This window comes from Salminus brasiliensis, chromosome 6, assembly GCF_030463535.1.
Source record: "Salminus brasiliensis chromosome 6, fSalBra1.hap2, whole genome shotgun sequence".
In the NCBI taxonomy this organism is placed as follows: domain Eukaryota; kingdom Metazoa; phylum Chordata; class Actinopteri; order Characiformes; family Bryconidae; genus Salminus; species Salminus brasiliensis.
In genome coordinates this window covers 1,820,065-1,841,226 of record NC_132883.1, presented here as the reverse complement: position 1 = coordinate 1,841,226, position 21,162 = coordinate 1,820,065, and the positions used below count along the sequence as shown (strand labels likewise).

The 21,162-nt window shown below is 45.2% G+C and overlaps 1 protein-coding gene across 1 annotated transcript; it reads right to left on the bottom strand.

Moving 5' to 3' along the window:
- Positions 1–864: 864 nt before the first annotated feature.
- On the bottom strand, positions 865–20,251 carry tmem47 (transmembrane protein 47). Its single transcript, XM_072681297.1, has 3 exons — positions 19,883–20,251; positions 6,372–6,512; positions 865–4,598 (listed from the first exon to the last, which is right to left on the bottom strand). The coding sequence occupies exons 1-3, from the start codon at positions 20,109–20,111 to the stop codon at positions 4,420–4,422; spliced, it is 549 nt and encodes a 182-aa protein (XP_072537398.1). The 5' UTR covers positions 20,112–20,251; the 3' UTR covers positions 865–4,419.
- Between the last annotated feature and the right edge of the window lie 911 nt (positions 20,252–21,162).

Here is a 21,162-nt window from a genome sequence, read left to right as displayed (position 1 = left end):
AGCTGTTACAGCGCTGCCGTCGCATGAGCTTAGCAATGTGCTACAGAGCGAGCACTGATACATCCAGCACTCTGGGTGTGTGATGTTAGCCGTGTGTTTCTTCTTTGGGATCGTCGCACGTTTAGGTAGCTTAAGCCTACGTTTATATCGCTGCTGTCCAATCAAACAACATGTATCTCCATTTTTATCCATTTTGAGTTTTCTCCATAGTTCGAACCCTGTAGCTGTTTCTGAACACTGTGTAGATCATTCTGGATTGACCAGTTGCCATTTTGGAGATATGTGTTTTTTTAGTGTTAGCTTAGCATGTAGCTAAATTAGCATTATGACTTGTTATGGGCCTCGTAACTCAAAAAATAAAGAGATATTCAACAGAAGTTTGTAAAATATCGCTGCTGTCCAATGAAAAGCATGTATCTCCATTTGTGTCCATTTTTAGTTTTTACCCTGTAGCTTCTTCTGAACACTGTGTCGATCATTCTGGACCAATAGAAATGCTCTAAAATGACTTGGATTCAAATATCTTTGAAAGTTAAGAAGGTTTTTTTGTCATTCTGTAAAGTTGCCATTTTGGAGATACGTGTTTTTTATTGGACAGCGATGATATGCTGATTTTAAAGTCAGCGTGAATCAGAAATCATCAGCAATGAGTATTTCCAGCTAAAGCTGAAGCTAGGCCGCGGCCCTGTGATACACAACGCGTCTTTATTCGGGTGTCTCTGAATTACGAGCTGAAATAAATACGATAATGCTACCTCCACGCTACGAGCTAGGCTAACACACTGCGCTAAGGTTAGCAGGCTAGCTACTCAAACTGGACTCTGCTGTGACACTTAACTAGCCTCACTGCATAAAGTTGCCTGGTTTGTTTGAGGTATTGTGGCGAGGCTGCAGCAGTGTTAGCTTAGCATGTAGCTAAATTAGCATTTGAACTTGTTATGGGCCTCGTATCTCCAAAAATAAAGAGATATGAAAACTAAAAATGGACAAAAATGGAGATACAAGGTTCTTCCAATGGTTTGAACCCTGTAGCTGCTTCTGAACACGGTGTAGATCATTCTGGATGGACGGACCAATAGAAATGCCCTAAAATATGAATATGAAAGTTAAGAAAGTTTTTTCCTCAATCTGTAAAGTTGCCATTTTGGAGATACGTGTTTTTTAGTGTTAGCTTAGCATGTAGCTAAATTAGCATTATGACTTGTTATGGGCCTCGTAACTCAAAAAATAAAGAGATAATCAACAGAAGTTTGTAAAATATCGCTGCTGTCCAATGAAAAGCATGTATCTCCATTTGTGTCCATTTTTAGTTTTTACCCTGTAGCTTCTTCTGAACAATGTGTAAATAATTCTGGATGAATGGACCAATAGAAATGTTCTAAATTGAAATGGACTCTTATTGTACACTGACCTCCATTCAGAGTTAGACCATTTTTGCCTTGTCCTGTAAAGTCAGTTTTATTGGACAGCTAAAGTCCCCTAACAACATCCGTCCCCGATATCGGCCACTTCTGCGTACGACGCTTTTCCGCTGTAGACGTGCAGGATTAGCGTTAGCGATGTTAGCTCTCGAGTTGTAGAATTTCATCCAAGCGATTGGCGATACACGATAGTGGCCGATATTGAGGACAGACGTGTTAGCTTAGCATAAAGTGATTTAGGGGACAATGTACGAAAAATCGTAAAGAGAAAACTAGCTTATACCTGGAGTACCTCATTACGTCAGGACACCGACTATACGTCAGTGGTCTGTTCTGGTGGCACACTGTTTCCATGGCCTACATTAGTTGTGTGATATCACTGAACAACGCGGTATTTACCCATGCTCCACTGCTAGCTTAGCTTAGCTGAACTGTGCTAGCTCCTAGCATAAGCTAGTTTCTTCTCTACTGTTGTAGAGAAACAGGGTTGGGTTCAAAACAGGGTTCAAATCTTCAACCATCTGTCCTAGACATCCTCCTAATGCTAAAAGGTAGGATTGTGGTTAATTAGCCGCTAGCCACCCCGGTGTGCGGTCAGCGGTTATAATAACCGTAGCAAGCAGTTTTACCCTAACGACACCGAGGGTACAAGCCGTAACTCACTACACTTAAAACTCAAATTCTGAGATCTCTGTAACTCAACTATGAATTTTTTACTAGTAATAATATATATATATATAGATATATATAATAAATATATATATATATATGCTGTTTTAGCCCAACATGACACCAGCATTACAAGCTGTAACTCGGGTGCATCTCAATTGCGTACTAATTACTAATTACTCAAAAGCTCTTGAGTATGAAGTATGCAGTATAGATAAAAGTGTAAGAGTTGTGTATACTCAAAAAATATCTAAGATGCATACTCCAATAATCATCATCATCATCATCATCATCATCATACTCCAATAAGAGACCATGGGCAAGACTCCTAACACGACACTGGTCCACCTCTGTGATATGAGTAACCTGGAAAGTCTCTCTGAATAAGAATGTCAGCTAAATGCTATACGTGTAAATGTATAAATGTAAATGTAAACAACTGTCTGAAAACAATGCAAGTGCAGAAGCAACAATGGCTGGAGAACTTGCAATGAAGTCTGTTGGCATAGGAACGCTTCATCATTTCCTGTTTGTAGGAAACGGGTAGGACTAGTAAGACTAGTATATACTAGTATATAGCTCAAAGTATTAGCATGCAGCACGCAACTGGGATCTTGCAGCCAAGATCTCAGTAATGCAGTTTTTACTAGTAGAAGATTTTACTAGATTTCAGATATGAGTTATATAATATCAGATCTACACATTCGGGCTAGACGAATTATTACCAGGACGATGTTGTTTTGACTAGCCACGTTACAGATGAATTTAATGGCCTCTTTTACCTATAATTAGATTTTTACTAGTTACAGATCTCTACACTCTAATTCTGGCTAGTAAAAAGTCCAGCTTTATGTATCTGTAAATGAATATTTAAGTTAGTATGCAACTTAATGCAATATGCAATATAATAATCATGTAATATGTAATAAGTTAGCTTTGACTAGTTGTAATGTGCATTTAAGATATGTACAATTTCGGATGTATAATTGAAAATATCTATAATTCAGGATTTGGTTTGTAATAATACTATTATTGATCTCTAAAACTGGATTTTTGTACAAGACAGATCTGTAAATTTACAGTTTGTACCAGTAAACAGTAAATGTAGAGATCTGTAACTGGAGTTTTACTAGTAAAAATGTAATTATAGATAAGAGAGAGTAAATAAACAGTAACACATTAAGGGGAATGTCGTCATCCTGCCAGTGAGACTAGTCAGAATGGCTTTGTTAATCTGCAGATCTGATATTATTTATTACTAGTAAACATTTTTCATAGCTGATCTCTGAAATGAGTTTTAGTAGAATTACGTCTTGAGTTACTAGAGTTTGGACTCGGATGACTTGGAGCGCTGGTGGCATTTTAGGCTAAAAGAGCTGGCCTACATTTTCAGTCTCCCTGGTTGTGGAAGCTACAGTGCAGAGGGCTAGTTGACAACCTCACTGTAGTGATATCTCTGTGTATCTACATATTAGCTGCCCGGCCCAAAGTGATCTTCCGGCATCTCGTGAATGATGCATCACAATGCATTGGTCTTAAAACGATCACAAACTTAACCCCGTTAAAATTAAATGACAAACTGCTCAAATATGAAATATCAGTATCAGCATTGGTATCAGAAAGGAACAGTGGTATCGTAGCATCATTAATCACAATATGCTCTTCGGCCTGTATCATACAGCCCTCTGAAACCTCCCCATAGTTCTTCCCGCTCACGCTGTTTGTGTACGTCTGAGCTTTCTCATTACCGAAACTGACTGATATTCTAATTATTGCAGTAATTGCTTTGATCTGTTTGTGCGTGTGGCCGGTCATATCCACAAAATCACACACACACACACACATACACAACCCTTATCACCTGCCTACTTGGCTACAAATCTCACTCCAGATGGAGTGCTCCACAGGGACCGGCACATCACAGCTTAGATCCAGGAATTCCAGAAGGTTCTGGAGCCTGGCGCCTAAAAAGAGCTGGTGGAGATGAGGGATGGAGCAGAGGTGTCAGGAAAGCGAGGAAAGGGTGAGAACAGACGAGACGGACCGATGGAAAAAGGGAGAGAGTGACACTTTAATAAGGTAAAGTGAGAGGTGAGAGAATGGGAAAGGATGCTAATGGCGATGCTAATGGTGAACAACCCAGATGCAGGCGGGGAAGCAGCCAGGTGAAGCCATTGTTCAGTTGCAGTCCGCCGGGCCCAGCTGCGCTCCGCTCAGCTCTGCTCTGTTTGTCAGGACGTGATCAGTTCTGCCGCGGCCATTGACAGAGTGGCGGAGTGAATCGCTGGGGGTGGGGGGGTGGGGGGTTGGATGTGGTCGTCAGGTGGGTTTAGTAGTAGTCTTCGTAGTTCTTGGGGTTCAGGCAGTACAGGACGGCTCCCCCGAAGGAGAAGATGGTGGACCCCCAGGCCAGGCCGTAGCCCCAGTTGAACTCGTGGTACATTCTCAGACTGATGGTTTCGATGAACTTGATGGGGTACAGGACCAGACTGCAGGCCTGCAGAACCACTGTGGGACGCCAAAAAAAAAAAAACACACACACACACACAAATGAAATGACGGAAAGCTAGAAAACCATCAAAGAGCCACAAAAGTAGGTTAAGAATAAAAACGGAGTGAGTTTCGGGTTCTCGGAGGGACCCAGCGTTTGATGAGCTCGTCTACAAAGACAGAGCGTGAGCACTTCAAAGAAATCCACTTAAAAGACTAGGAGAACTGTGTTGTTTGGGCTGTGTGATTAGTTCACTATGAGGGTGAGTCATTACTGAAGCAGCTGAGTGCCGCTCTGCGATGCTCGGATGTTGGTACGATGTTTGTTGGGGTGGAAACTGTGATGCGGTTCCTGTTTCCACATCCATTCTCCCCAACAGTCGCTATGCTGAGGTGAGCGAGGAGAAGGAGACTCACTGCTGTGTGTGTGTGTGTGTGTGTGTGTTCTGGAAGTCACAGTTTGAATTGATATTTTTGATTTTTTATAATGGTCAATTTTATAGTTTAAGATATTTAAACATGTATGTCAATATCTTAATTTAATAATATATAATAATAAAGTTATATATATATATGGTGTGGCGCAACAGATAACACCACTACCTGCCACTGAGCTATCACACCATGTTGGAGACTGGGTTTGATTCCTGGTCTGGGTGACTATGTTGTGCTACACCAATAAGAGTCCTTGGGCAAGACTCCTAACACTACACTGGTCCACCTCTGTAATACCAGTAACCTTGTAAGTAGCTCTGGATAAGAGCGTCAGCTAAATGCTATAAAGTCGCCAATGCAGCATCACTAGGCAGCTATATATATATATATAATCAGCAGGCTTTGGCTGCTGATGGCGAAGCAGCGTGTTTGGTCTCTTTCTGCTGGTAGTAGTAATATAGTAATATAGTATTTATATAAGACTTACATCTGCCAGAGATCACCTAGACAAAGACCAGGACTTCGAGAACAATGAGCTTTAGATAGATGAACCTTGAGTCTTGCCCCAAATTTAGATAAGCCAGCGATCCCACCCACCAGGACTCCCCCTGTCACCCCCTGCAACTTGCAATGTTCTCTACACTAGGAGTGTGAAGCTCTGATACGTGTGAAGTCAGAACGGCCGCCATTGCAGCATCACTAGACGCCCGAGCATGGCCAATTGTGCTCTCTCAGGCTCCGGCAGTTGATGGCGAAGCAGCATGCTTGCTCATGTTTTGTGAGATGCTGTACTTTAACATCAGCTGTAGTGAGAGCTACCTGCTACCATGATGACCTTTTAGGATTGTTGGAGGCTTCTTGAGGTTCTGCTGTCGGCTCTGATCTGGCCATGTTGGTCAGCTGTTCAGTAAATGTCTGATTTCTAACTGTTCTGAGATCTGTTTAAACCCCTTCCCAGACTCCTCTGTATCTCCACCCTTCTTTCTGAAGGCCTCAGAGAGCTCTCTGGATCTGGCCATGATGGTGATCTTCTTCACCCCTCACTTCAACCATCAAGATCAGACCAGACTAAACGCCTGAGGTTTAAAGACACCAAGACTCCTTCAGAATAATCCTCTCCAACCATGTTCTGATCATCTGCAGCTGATTCTAATTCTACACATTTGAAAGAGTGATAAATGAGGGGTCCAACTTTTTCCTTATAGGAAAATGATGATTAAAGACATTTCTTCAGGTGTGTGAGTTTAGTTTAGATTACCATCTCTCATCACATGAAGATCAATCGTCCATATATATATATATATATAGATATATAGATAGATATATGTATGTATGTATGTATGTGTGTACGTGTACCTGCAGCAAAGAGCATCACAGACACAGGCCTGTAGAAGCGTCTTCTGGTGCCGGTGCAGACGGCGATCAGAGCCACCAGGAATGAGATGAGGATGAGGAACGCTCCGCCCAGTAAAAGTGCCAGTGTGGCAATGTGCCAATCTAGACAACAACAACAACAACAACATTCAGCTTCCTCACATCATCACCAAAAACAGCTCTGGGCAACTGCTCCAGGGACAAACCCCCCAGCTAACACCCAGGTGTCCACATACTTTTGCTACATTCATTGTTTTCCTCCTACAGTTGTTCCACACAGGCCTTAAAATATCAAATAACAGCTAATTAACCCTGAGGTGCATGATGTAGAGAGTGAGGTCTGACAGGCCGCTCTTGGTTTCGGGGTGGTTCCTAATTTCCGCAGCTTTTGTTGGCAGGTTTCGACCAGACAGCTACATTAGTACCAGTCTAACGCACCGCAGCTTCAGTTTGGGAGGTAACGTGGCTGGATTGAGCTGCTCATAGGATCTTCTCAGGCAGTGAGTAGACCATCAGATTTTACTCCAACTCAAATCTTACGATTTACACGTCTTTATTTATTAGATTTAGAAAGCAGAACCGGCCATCGGAAACTGCGCTGTTTTCTTCAGGCACGGGTTTCACTCAGTGGTTCGTTCCCATATGGGGGTGCTCGATTATTCCACCAAAATGGGATAGTAGAAAAAGGTCAAAAAGGTCAAATCATACAAAAAGGTGTAAATAAACTTTAAATATTTTTATCTACAAACTTTTTATGGTAAATCAAGAGTTTCGTTCAAGAAAAAAACTAACTAGAGTGCCCCCTCATGGCTGAAAATTCAGTTCTGTTGTGTCTGTAACTCAGTAACTAAGAATTAGCTTCCGCACATCAGTACTGAGCCTGGGTATCGAACCCACAACCCTGTCATCAATAGCCAGGCGCTCTGGTGTGGCACAACAGATAACACCACTACCTGCCACTACGCTACCACAACATGTTGGAGGCTGGGTTTCGATTCCTGGTCTGGGTGACTGTGCTGTGCTACACCAATAAGAGCCCCTGGGCAAGACTCCTAACACTACACTGGCCTTGTAAGTCGCTCTGGATAATTTTTACTCAAAAATGTAAAAATCACTGTGTAATATCATTTCTTTTAAAAATTAAATGTTATTTTTAATATATATATTTTTTTTATAATGATATGTTGGTGCTCTTTGGGGCTCCCTGGTGGCGTTGGGGCCCTAAGCGGCCGCGTAATTCAAGTATGCCTTGGGCCGGCTCTGACATCCTTAGAGCGTGTTCTGTTAGGTGGAGAGCTGTGGCAACTTATGAAGCAGAAAAGCCTCTGATTGGCTGCCTTCTAGCCTGCCAGTGTCTCACTAAGCCCCGCCTCCGCACGCTCGTTATAGACCCCCTAACATGCACTAACATAGACAGAGACCCGCTGATATTCAGGGTGGACCAACTCTTTAAGACTGTGATTTCAGACCCAGGATCTTCTGAGAGAACATTGATTCGGGTGATCAATAGGTTTCATTGATTCTGCAGTTTACCATTATTCCACTTCATCTGATCATTGTGCCTAATGTGCCTCCCATAACTAGACGTGATTTGCTGTATTTCCTGTTGTGCTATTGATTGTTGAGCAGAGTAGGATGGGTTCCTCGTTGGTTCCTCTTGTTCTGAGGGAGATCTTCCTGCCGTTGGCTTGCTGAAAGAGGCTCAAACCTGTGTGCTGTAAAGCTGCTTTGTGACAATGAATCTGAAGTGAATAGAATTTAATAGCTGGGAACTAAAGTCAAGAACAAATTCAGTCAGGTCCAAAAGTATTTGGACAGGGACACTTTTGTTTTTGTAAATTTTAGCTCTTTTATGTCTTTAATTTGTCATGAAATAATGAGGCCTCAGGACACACCTGGCTGTGAAACTGCTTATCAGCCAAATGTTCAAATACTTTTGAGCCTCTGAGTTAAATATGGATGTAATAAAAGCTGAAAATCTACATTTTAACCTTACAAATGTCTTGACTGCCAAATTTCAGATCCATCGTGATGGTGTACAGAAGCGAGATTACAGAAATTGTATCACTGTCCAAATACTTATGACTCAGGTCAAGTTCTGACTGTTCTAAAATTGTATTTTTTATCAGTTTTAAAAGCAACAGTCTGTATCAATTTTCCTTAAATCAGCAGCTTCAACAGGTAGAGCGGCGTCTCCGTCATTCCCACTCTGCTGCTACTGCACTATATGGAGGTTTGGTGGTGGAGCTGCAGGAGGAGAACCTCTCTCCAGAACTGCTGCTGTGTAACGCTGCAGAACCCATAGAGTCATATTAGTGTAAAATCCTGTAGTATTACTCCACCGCCTCTACAGCCCACATGCTGCTCCACCTTCAGATCAAGCTTCTAGAGCTTCTCTCTGCAGGATGTGTACAGCTGTCCATGAGGGGGAACTCAATGTAGGATTTGTATTTACAGCAGTGGGGTAAAAGTGAATTGCACTCCCCAACTGTAGAGGACGCCCAGGAGCAGAAGCTACCAATTCTCACATAATGCTGCTTTAACAGTGGAGTCTGAGTACACACACACACACACACACACACACACACACACACAGCATGTTGGGATGCTTTTAGGTGGGACGTTATGTGTTTGTTTGTGGACCCCCCCCCCAATACTTTGAGTTTCTCCCGTTGCTGACACAGATGTGCAAATGCATACACAGCTTGTCTAGTCCCTGTAGAGAAGAAGTACTGCCAATAGAATAGGACTCTCTGGTGCAGATCAACACTAATGAACCTATTGGCCATGCTGTTAATGCCAGGCGTGAGCTAGAGGGGTATAAAGCCCCCCAACATTGAGGAGCTGTGAAACAGTGGAAGAACTGTGTTCCCTGAAATGATGGTGGTGGAGCTCCATCCAGTACTTTTGTAATGAACTGGGGAGTCGTCATCATCCAACATCCTCAATTCACTAATTCTAGCTCTTGTCGCTGAATGCAATCAAATCCTCACAGCAATGCTCCTCCTCCTACTTTCTAGTAGAAAGTCTTCTTCCCTGGACAGTAGAGACAGTTACTCCAACAAAAGCAGGATCAGCTCTTTTTAATACAATGAACGAGCAGGTGTCCCAATACTTTTGTCCATATAGTGTATGGTAAATTAATTAGCGTATTGGAGTGTGTATATGCACGTGTAACTGTTGAGCTCATGTAATGTAATGCAATGTAACGTAATGGGTCTTTAGCACGCACACACACACACACACACACACACACACACACACACACACACACAGTAGCCTGAGGGCAGCTCCACAGTGGACAGCAGGTCTGAAATATAGCCAGTCAGGCTGGAAGGAAGGGAAGGGTTTATGTGTGTGTCTCGGGAGACCGCCGGGCCTGGCGAGAATGTGCTGCTGAAGGAAGAACAAGAGAGAGAGAGAGAGAGAGAGATCAGGTGGAGAGGCTAAAGGAAAAGAAGTCGACAGCATAGACTTTCTGTTCGCACAATAGAGCGAGAACGCACACACTCACACACACTCACACACACACTCACACACACTCACACACACCCACACACACTCACAGGTTCTGCTCAGTTGTGAAATAGTGAAGCTCCTCGCACTGCGGAGGGCTTATCAGTGACACTGGTGGGCTAAATGGGGCGTCACATAATGGATACCCCTCCTTTACTCCACCCCCCCCCCTCGGTCTCTCTTTTTATGTCTCTCTCTCTCTCTCCCTCTCTCTCCTTTGCCCTCTTTCTCTAATGCTCTCTCTCTCACTCCCCCCCCTTAATTCTTGCTTTCTCTCTCACTGCTTTCCTCTCTTTTTTTATCTCTATCTCTCTCTCTCTCTCTCTCTCTCTCTCTCTCTTTCTCTCTCCCCACCTCTGCCTTTCATTCAGAAGCACTCTAAAAGACACTCAACTGGAGTAGAGCCTCGAAATAGCACCGAATCCTCCACGGAGTGCTGACAAGAAGCGAGGTGGGGGGGTTTTGGGTGAACCAGAGAGAGAAAAAGAGAGAGAGAGAGAGAGAGAGAGAGAGAGGGTGAGAAAGCGAGAGGTGGGGGATGTCAGGGAAGGAGAAATGGGGCAATGGAGATGCCGTGCCCCATTCCTCACAATGAGGAATCTCAATAGGACGAGAGCCGAAGACCAAGAAACACACAAACAGCATCAAAACATGGCGTGAACTCTACTCTACTCTACCGCAGGGGTCAGAACGGGGTCGGACAGCGACTCGGGTCTGGGGCGGATCAAGATAGTGAGAAATATTGGCGCTCCGTCTGATCTTCTACAGCAAGGGTTCAACATCCAGCAGTTCAGATCCAACTGAGGAGTCGGCCTCGGTAGTTTGGTCCGAACTGGAGGAGTAAACGGACATTCTGGCTCTGTGCAGGGTCCAGAGTATGGCCTCTTTTCCACTGCAGGGCCAAATAGTTGCAGGGCCAAGTCCGTGCCATACTGTTCTGCCCCGGTTCTGACCCGCTAGAACGGTTAGGGTATCTTTTCCTATTTGCTGTGCTGCTAAAACCAGGCCGTGCTCACGCGCCATAGATATGCCACGGTTCGGTTCTTCAGTCTTTCCCTACAGCAACAAGGCTAATGTAGCTAGCTAACTTACTGAAGCCGTAACCCATGTTAGCGTGGTGTAATCTGCACTCAATGAGGTCTGCAGGTAGCATTATGCTAAAGGATAGCTATAGCTGTAGTCGTGGTCCTGTCATAAAAGATGATATACAGTCATGAAGTCAGGAGGTCATGAACACAGTCCAGCACAGCTTTAAAGCAAAAGGAAAAGCTAGCTTCTACGGTAGCGACAGACATGTAGGACAAGACGGAGGTAGTCGGGCCGGGTAACGGCACAGTAGAGATATTGGACAAGCCCTGCAGCCGACGTGCTAACCCTGCGGAGGCAATGTTGGAAAAGGCCAGTATTCGGGCTGGGTAACGCCACAGTAGCGATGTTGGGAACAAGCCAGCATGCTAACACCGCGATGTTGGACAAGGCCAGTAGTCGGGCCGGGTTACGCCACAGTAGCGATGTTGGACAAGCCAAGTAGCCGACAAGCTAACCCTGTGGAAACGATGTTGGCCAAGGCCAGTAGCCGGGCCGGGTAACGGCACAGTAGCGATGTTGGACGAGCCCGGTAGTAATTGTGCTAACCCCGCGGACACGATGTTGCACAAGGCCAGTAGCCGGGCTAGGTAATGCCACAGTAGCGATGTTGTACAAGGCTAGTAGCCGGGCCGGGTAACGGCACAGTAGCGATGTTGGACGAGCCCGGTAGCTGACCTGCTAACCCTGCGGACACAATGTTGGACAAGGCCAGTAGCCAGCATGCTAACACGGCACTAGCACTGTTAAACAAGGCCCGTACCCAGTCTGCTAATGCTACGGTAGAGCTGTTGGACGAGACCAGTGGCCGTCTAATTGCACTAAAGCATTGAGGAGCTGAGGAGCAGTGGAAGAACTGTGTTCTCTGAAATGATGGTGGTGGTGGAGCTCCAGCTCTTGTCGCTGAATGCAATCAAATCCTCACAGCAACGCTTCTCCTCCAAAATCTAGTAGAAAGCCTTCTTCCGGGACAGTAGAGACAGTTACTCCAACAAAAGCTGGATCAGCTCTTCTTAATACCCTTGATTTCAGAAGAAACAATAAATAAGCAGGTGTCCCAATACTTTTGTCCTTTTAAATAGCATCTTACAAAGCCTCTCCTACAGCCGAGCAGATAAACAACCTCATGTATCAAACCGAGGCTCGCAAACAGAACTCGCGCTGGCACGCCAATCACAACACCTTAATGTAATTAACCCCATGCATGAGAAAGCGGCTCTGCCTTCAAAGGATTTCTCCGGGAAAAAAACACACCTCATTGACCGTGTAATGACAAATGGCTTGAGCTAATAGCGGAGTGGCCAACAACAGCAAATTATGGAATTATGTCTGAGCTTTTGAGCCCAACTGCATATTACAGAGACTCCCAGGGGATAATTTGCATGAAATTAGCTTTTGTGGGCATCAATTATTCCTCTGCAAAAAAAAAAAAAAAAAAAAAAAAAAAAAAAAAAAAAGCAGGGGTGGAGGTGGAGAGGTGGAGGTGGAAGGAGCTTGGGGGAAGGAAATACTGCTGACACAGGTTTATGGTTCTAGATATTTATCTATCTAAAGGTTTTGGCCTTTCTGGCACAAGCGTGGTCCAAACGTAATGGAGTGTTTTATGAGCGGCTCTGATTCCGGGGTATTTTAGGAGATGTTTTAAGAAGGATTAGGAGTTCCTGAACTGGGCCGACTGGTGGATCACCAGCTGATTAATACGGTATAAGTGAGCTGTCAGATTTTAGAGGGAAAGAAGCCACATTTTTAAAACAGGCAGGTCTGCAGAGCTCAGATAAATGAAGCTTTAATGGTTTAATGTTCCAGCATTTCTTGTCTCCTCGTCTCAGGAGACATTTCTGGGATTGCTGGATGAGGAATCATCAGAGGAGAAGCGTTCTTCACAATCTACAATGAAACGGTCTATAGAAAACCACTGCCAGCTCAAGCGAATATCACCAATTGTCTGGTTCCAGTGGCACCTGTCAATGAGTGACTCTACTTTGTATGGAAAAGTATTTGGACACCTGTTCATTCATTCATTGTGTCTTCTGAAATCAAGGGTATTAAGAAAAAGAGCTGATCCAGCTTTTGCGGTTGGAGTAACTGTCTCTACAGTCCAGGGAAGAAGGCTTTCTGCTAGATTTTGGAGGAGGAGCATTGCTGTGAGGATTTGACCCCACCTCATCATGGCAGCACCACCACCACCATCATTCCAGAGGACACAGTTCGTCCACCGCTCCACAGCTCCTCGATGCTGCTGGGGGGCTTTATAAACACCCCTCTAGCCCACGCCTGGCAATAGTGCCATTATGCATCCATGTTTATCAGCTCCAGATAGTCCTATTGTATTGGCATTACTTCCCTACAGGGGCTAGATAAGCTGTGTCAGCAATGGATGCATCTTAAAGTATGCAGCTGAATGCATTCATTAGAATGGGTGTCCACAAAAAATTTGGACATATAGAGTTGGGTTCCCAGATAGGGATTTAGCCTAGTCCTGGACTACGCAGCACACTGACTGGACATTCCCCAGTGAAAGCACAAGGTAGTCCAGGACTAGGCTTAAACTGACCTGTGGTGTATTAGGCAGCGAGTGAACAGTCAGTTCTTGAAGGTGATGAAGAAGGAAAAATGGACAAGCGTAAGAATCTGAGACACTCTGACAAGAACTGAACTGTGATGTTCTAGACAACGACTGGGTCAGAACATCTCCAAAACATCCGGCATCAGGTCTTGTGGGGTGGGAGGTCAGTACTGACCTACCAAAAGTGCTACAAGGAAGGACAACTGGTGACAACCGGTTAATGATGCTCATGGAGGCCCCGCCCACCTCACAACTTACAGGACTGGCTTAAAGGTCTGCTGCTAATGTACTGGTGCCAGATACCACAGCAGGACACCTTCAGAGGTCTTGTGGAGGCCATGCCTCGACAGTAGGACTGGGCGATATGGTAAAAATACTATATCACGATATTTAAAGAACTACTTATGAGAATACAGTGATTTATACTTTATACTAATTAACCCTTCAGTCCATTAGTTATACAGTCTCCTCCATATGATTAGAAAAGCTTATCATCACCATAACAACATTGATCACGATCTGATAAAATATCGCCGTATTGCCCAGCTCTAGTTGACAGGTCAGAGCTGTTTTTGCAGGAGGGGGTTTTAATGTTATGGCTGATCTGTGTATTTACATTCTTAGGTCCTTAAATCCATGCATTTCAACCACTGTATGGATTTGTCCAGCTCCACTGGACAGGCTGATTAGATAAACTAGGTGCTGGACAGTAAACACAGGCACCGGAAATGGCTAAGCTAACACACGCGCACTTCCACACCGATCCCAATGGCCTGTTTACTTCTACTTATTCTAGTGTTTGATCAGCTAAACTCCTTCTACCCCCATAATCATCTTCCCAGATCATTCCTCAGATGTCTCGGACCTACACACAGGCCTGTACGTCCAGTAAACGAGCGCTTAATGAGCGCCAAAGCTCGGCTGCTTCTCCTTCTACAGCGCCATAAAGGTTGGTGTTTACATCAGCCTAAATAGACATAATTTCCTGTGCCGTAAAGCCCTCGCCCCCCCCACAGTAAATCACGTCAGAGCGTAGTGTTCGTAAAACTGCCCGGGAGAGGCTCCATCGCTGCAGTTTCGGAACATAAACAGACCCTCATTACCAAATAAGGCTCAGGGTTTAGCGCTATGGACGGCTCTGTCACCACAGGAAGTGGTGCATGAAAACAAGGCCACTCAAAGCCCACCAGCCCTCTCTGCCTCCACTGTAAGACCACTGGCCTTTGACCTTCTGGGCCGCCTTCTCAGGGTGACTTTTCTTGTCTGGAGAACGAAACAAGACCGTCCCATCCTGGAAAGAACCTTGAGACGGATCTGAAGCGGAGCGGTTTGATCCGAAATCCCCCTGCGGGATCACAGATGGGAACGCAGATAGGAGATAAAAATCAAAACATTAATTAACAGAAATCTATTTCTCGCTCACGCTGATGCCCTCTGGCCTCACTTTCCAGAGAAATGAGCCCAAAATGAGCCCGAAATGAGCCCAAACTGTAGGGAGGGCCACCAGTGTTCAGGGAAGGAACTCGGCTCAGGGTTCAAAAGGTTCTTCACAGGTTCTTTAGTAAAGGCGCCTTGTTATTGTGATGTATAGAACCAGGACTTCAGCACAGAGCTATCTGAGGCTACGTTCACACAGCAGCTAAAAGTGGCCCAAACCCAAAAAACACGGTTATATGTGACGCAGACGTGATATCTGTACGAAAACACTGAATCACTGAATTTTCAGATCCGACTTGAGCCACCTTCATATGTGGTACTGAAACCCGATACATATCTGATACACAGCAGTGCGACTCAATCCGAGTCTGAACAGCCAGATCGGAATTCGTGCCTCTTTTACGTCCCAACTCGACATTCGTGGAAAACGGACCACAGCAGTGAGGGAGGGGGTGTTCTGAGGCGGGATAGCGAGGTAACAGGGGTGACGAAATTAGAAGGCTCTGAGCTTGAAGGCATTTCTGAAGAAGTGGCACAGGAGGGCGCCGCTGCAGTTTTAAGGGAAAATAAAACGTTTGAAGGTTTGAAGAAGTGGGCGTGGCCTAATAACATGGCCTGTTTACAGCGCGCTAAAGTGCATTCTCAGTGATTGGCCCAGCTGTCAGCCACTGGAACTCCTCGATAGCCCCTGTGAGGAAGCACAGCTCAGTCTGGACGAATGCCAGATATAGGACAGATATTGGGCCACTTCACCACTTCACCCTCCAGTACTCAATAATATTAGTGTAAAAATAATGATAATAATAATAACAGTAAGTAAACAAAAAAGTAAAAACATAAAATTAAAACAAATACAAATAAATAAATAATTCTGTCAGTAAAAAAATCTGACGTAGAATGTGGATCGGGATTGCGTGACGTTCCAGGCGTATTTTAATGGATCGGGCACCGGCTATTTTAATTCCAGTCCAGTTCTGAGTCTTTGTTTTCCGTTCCACGTTGTTCAGAGCGCCATCTGGTGTCCTGAAGGAGCCATTACCTAACATTATTTCCAGCCAGCTGCAGCGGTGCGGACCCTCTCAGAAGGTCAATAAAGGAGTTCAGAGCAGAACCAAGGCTTAGCCGAGTCCATGCCTCGACAGGTCAGAGGTGTTTTGGTGGCACAAGGGGGACCTACACAATATTAGGCAGGTGGTTTTAATGTTATGGCTCTATTGAGTCACTGAAATAGCATTAATGATATGAGTGTTTGATATTTAACACTCCATCTCCACATTCCTCCACATCGTTATGCAAAAGCCGGGGCATGGAGACTCACACACACTCTTCACATTCTGTCTCTCCTTTCCAGCTGAGTGTAGCGTCAGCACAAAGATGCTCTAACACACTCCGACCACATTCCACTTCCCCTTTCTCCTTAGACAGCAGAGTGTGTCTAAGTGTGTGTGTGTGTGTGTGTGTGTGTGTGTCAGCGCTGGCATATTTATGCCTCGGCCTAAGAATCCAAATCCTCAAGCTAAACACACACAGATCTAACTAGAACATCTACAGAAAACAAGCAGTGGTCAGCGAGTCAACAGTGCTGGGCTCTATAGACGGCTACGGAGCCGGCCGGTAATTGCAGAGCTAATGAGATTTGTTTAATGCACAGTGCATGACACAGGAGGGGGAAACACCAGAGAATAACCGGAGTGACAGATTACGGATGTGGTCCGAATCAATACGGCAGCGCGGAGGAAATGGCCCGGGCTCCGCTCAGGCCGAGGCTCTGGTATGTGGACCGGCGCTGCATGACTTTATATGGAGCTCCAGTGTTTTAGGACGAAAAGCAGAGCTGTAAGACTTGCCTTAACGGGACTGACCCCTCGCCACACACTTGGACATGCAGGACTGTTGCGAAACTGAAGAGCTTTACAGCGCAGGTTGGACCCATTTGATGGCGCCGGTGGAGGGAATCGGTCCGATTTGTCTCCAATTTACTGTTTGGGCAGATCTGTGTTTTATCCAATGCAGATGTTTTTTAAGCAGCATTAGACGACAATTGGTGAGACGTTATCTAGGAGATGACAAGAGGCTGGGAAAATAGCAAGAACTTGGCGATTTAGTGTATTGTGATATATTGCGATACTGTAATTAAGCCGATATATTGCGATATTTTTTCATTAAATTCTAGGAAAACTGTCATAGTATGAAATCACACCCTCATCTACATAAAATCTGAATAAACAAAACAAAAAGCAGACTTTTTATCCAATCAGAACAGTGGTATCTGAAAAAAAACACTGCCATCTAGTGGTCAAGGTTTTAACACAACACTAAATGAACCACTGTCTGCCACCAATTTTTACATCTAAACTGTAATTTATTAATCGATACAGCATCTGCAAACAGAATATCACAATACTTCAATATATCGATATTTTCTTACACCCCTAGAATCTACATACATCAGACTTCAGGGGAAAAGAGACATGAGACAAATTGGCTGTTTTTGTTACTGTCCCTTAAAGGCTGATCCATGTAAATGAGCTCTGTTCTGATTGGCTTTATTGTTCGTCATTCCAAAATCTGTGAAGTATGGTAGTATGAAGATGGTGTTGGTCCCCCCCCCCTCCCACCCCCACCCCCACACCCGTGTCAGAGGTTGGGTAATTGGCGATCTAAATTGGACAATCTCTATTGAACCTATATTCATTTCAGAAACAGCCCTGTGTGAGAGTTGGTAGTTGGGCTCCCCCTACAGTTGGGGAGAGCAATTCACTTTTACTCCAAAGCAGTACATACAAATCCTGCATTGAGCGCCCCCTCATTGGCAGCTATACACATGCATTTCTGGACAAGCTGAGAGAAGCTCCAGAAGCTTGATCTGAAGGTGGAGCAGCATGTGGGCTGAGGTGGTGGAGTAATACTACAGGATTTTACACTAATATGACTCTATGGGTTCTGCAGCGTTACACAGCAGCAGTTCTGGAGAGAGGTTCTCCTCCTGCAGTTCCACCACCAAAGCTCCCGGAGTGGGAATGACGGAGATGCCGTTCTCCACCCTGTTACAGTCAGTGGAGCATCGGTATGATCCTGAAGCTGCTGTTTTAATGTGGGACTGATACAGAATGATGGTTTAATATTATACAGATTTAATATACGATGAAATATATAACAGCAGCAATACCATTGATCTTTAAGACCGCTTACTTATAATTTTTAATATTTTTTGTAGAAATGATAATGATTCACCAGTTTATACAAAGTTTTGTCAGTGTGGGAAATTCCATCACGAGCAGCAGGTCGCCTGTTTCTTGGTAACTAATCCGTGAAACACTGGGGCCTGTAGACTTCACCCAGCCAAGTCACCCCCTCGCTCCTTGCAACCCTCCCCCTGGGGTTGGGAGGGGGGGGGGGTGGATGGGGGCAAACTCCAACAAAAAGCTTCTTTTTGGAGGCTAACAAAAGCAGAAATGCAACCCCAGCTGGACCACAGCTCGTTCCCACATCAGCCGCGAGCAGCAAAGTGCTGGACGACAACAAAAAGGACGCAGCCCTGCTCCAGACACAAAATCAATATCCCTGCAAATCGCATCATCCAACCGGGATCAGAAAGCGGTGTATCAGTGGGACGGGGTGTGTTTCGGGAAACTCCAACCCGGATCACCTTCACAGAACACCAGAACCAGAGCAAATAAACAATGCTATTACAACTGATGCTGAACGCAGCAGCAGCACGTGCATTCCAGGGCTTCAGGACAGCTGAACAGAAGCACAATGGGACGTCTGATTCAGTTCCAGTGAATCAAATGTCGGATCTGAGGATTCGTTTTCACTCCCGAGTGGGCCTCAAGCCTCCGAACCCCCAACAACAACAACAAGCCTTACTAAGTACTTGGAGTGAATCCGATGCTCATTACTTTTGCCCACTAATGGAGTCAGGCTCCAGCGCAGAGCTGCCATTATCAGTCTGTGAATCAAATGGACGATTCAGTGATTCTTTTGTTGTTTCAGGCTAGGTGGATGGGGGTGGGGGAGGTATGATTACTCAAGTCAACTTTATGAATATTGCATAGATGCTGCAGAAAGGTTTCCTTCTGACTGTACCTCAAACTGGAGGATCAGTCTGACCAGTTCATTAAAAACAGATCTGAACCAATTCGCGAGTCAGACGAGTCAATCCGAGGCAGTCTCCAAAATAAACAAACACATTGATAGTGAGGCTGACTGTGTGTGAATAGAGGCATGTTTTGCTCAAAGGTCTGTTGTGTGTGTGTGTGTGTGTGTGTGTGTGTGTGAGGTTAAGGTTCGGGCTGGGTTATTATGGGATATTCAGCTACAGGACATGGAATCACCAGTACATATATATATACACACCATATGGACAGAAACATAGAACTGGGACACCAATTGAGGAAGCTGTCGGTATTGTCCAGCACTGCGGTGAGGATTTGATTGCATTCAGCCATTGCAGGTCAGAATATTGGCTTATCATCATCATCATCCTCAACTCCCCAACACATCCTAAATGTACTGGATGGAGCTCCACCACCACCATCAACACAGTTCTTCCACTGCTCCACAGCTCCTCAATGCTGGGGGGCTTCATACCCACCTCTAGCCCACGCCTGGCATTAGGCAGCATGGTGCTGATAGGTTCATCAATGTTCATCTGCTCCAGAGAGTCCTATTCTATTGGCAGTACTTCTCTACAAACTGTGTGTGTGTGTGTGTGTGTGTGTGCATTTGCACATCTGTGTCAGCAGCTTATAGTAGCTGAATGCATTCATTAGAAGGGGTGTCCACAAACATTTGGACATATAGTGTACATGCATATATAGCACATATACATATGAGTGTGAGTGTGTGTGAGTGTATGCATGCGCGCGCGCGCGCGCGAGCTCACCGGTCTCCAGCGTGCTGCTGCACTGCCAGTTGCTGTTGTCGTTGGGTCTCAGGCAGGACTCCCACAGAGACAGCGCGTACTGACCCTCGGCGGTGACCCACGCGGGGCTCAGCACGGCGCCCACGTCCAGACACAGCGCGAGGAACGCGCAGGCCAGACCCACGAGCTTCAGCGGCGTGAGCGCGGGGGCGCGCGCCTCCTCCGCGCCGCTCGCGGACGACGAGGCCATGGAGGACGGAGCGCGAGCTTCTGGAGCGCGGGGGTGCTTGTCTCTGTGCGTGTGCGTGTGTGTGTGTGTGGGTGTGTGTGTGTCTAGTATATGTATGTGTGTGTGTTTTGGGGAGGCGCGTGAGAAGGATGGAGAGCTTCTCGTGCGACTGCGCCGCTTCGGTTGCTCAATGATCGGAACTGGCACCTGCAGGGTCCTAAAGACTGAAGAACACACCCACCCCCAGCACACGCGCGCGCGCCCCTCTCTGGCATCATCTCCTCTCTCCTCTATTTTTCCTGAAGAAAAATATTGGTATGGTTGGGATTGATGAATTGTTGGGGTTGATGGAGTTATTGGTATGGTTGGGATTGATGAATTGTTGGGGTTGTTGGTGTTATTGGTATGGTTGGGATTGATTAATTGTTGGGGTTGATGGAGTTATTGGTATGGTTGGGATTGATGAATTGTTGGGGTTGTTGGAGTTATTGGTATGGTTGGGATTGATGAATTGTGAATTGTTGGGGTTGTTGGAGTTATTGGTATGGTTGGGATTGATGAACTGTTGGGGTTGATGGAGTTATTGGTATGGTTGGGATTGATGAATTGTGAATTGTTGGGGTTGATGGAGTTATTGGTATGGTTGGGATTGATGAATTGTTGGGGTTGATGGAGTTATTGGTATGGTTGGGATTGATGAACTGTTGGGGTTGATGGAGTTATTGGTATGGTTGGGATTGATGAATTGTTGGGGTTGTTGGAGTTATTGGTATGGTTGGGATTGATGAATTGTGAATTGTTGGGGTTGTTGGAGTTATTGGTATGGTTGGGATTGATGAATTGTTGGGGTTGATGGAGTTATTGGTATGGTTGGGATTGATTAATTGTTGGGGTTGTTGGAGTTATTGGTATGGTTGGGATTGATGAACTGTTGGGGTTGTTGGAGTTATTGGTATGGTTGGGATTGATGAATTGTTGGGGTTGTTGGAGTTATTGGTATGGTTGGGATTGATGAACTGTTGGGGTTGTTGGAGTTATTGGTATGGTTGGGATTGATGAACTGTTGGGGTTG

Coding starts and splice junctions, on each gene's coding strand:
- tmem47 (XM_072681297.1), bottom strand. CDS start 20,111: ATGGCCTCGTCGTCCGCGAGCGGCGCGGAGGAGGCGCGCGCCCCCGCG. Junction 6,513..19,882: donor CAGCAGCACGCTGGAGACCG/GTGAGCTCGCGC, acceptor GTTGTTGTCTAG/ATTGGCACATTGCCACACTG. Junction 4,599..6,371: donor TGTGATGCTCTTTGCTGCAG/GTACACGTACAC, acceptor GGCGTCCCACAG/TGGTTCTGCAGGCCTGCAGT.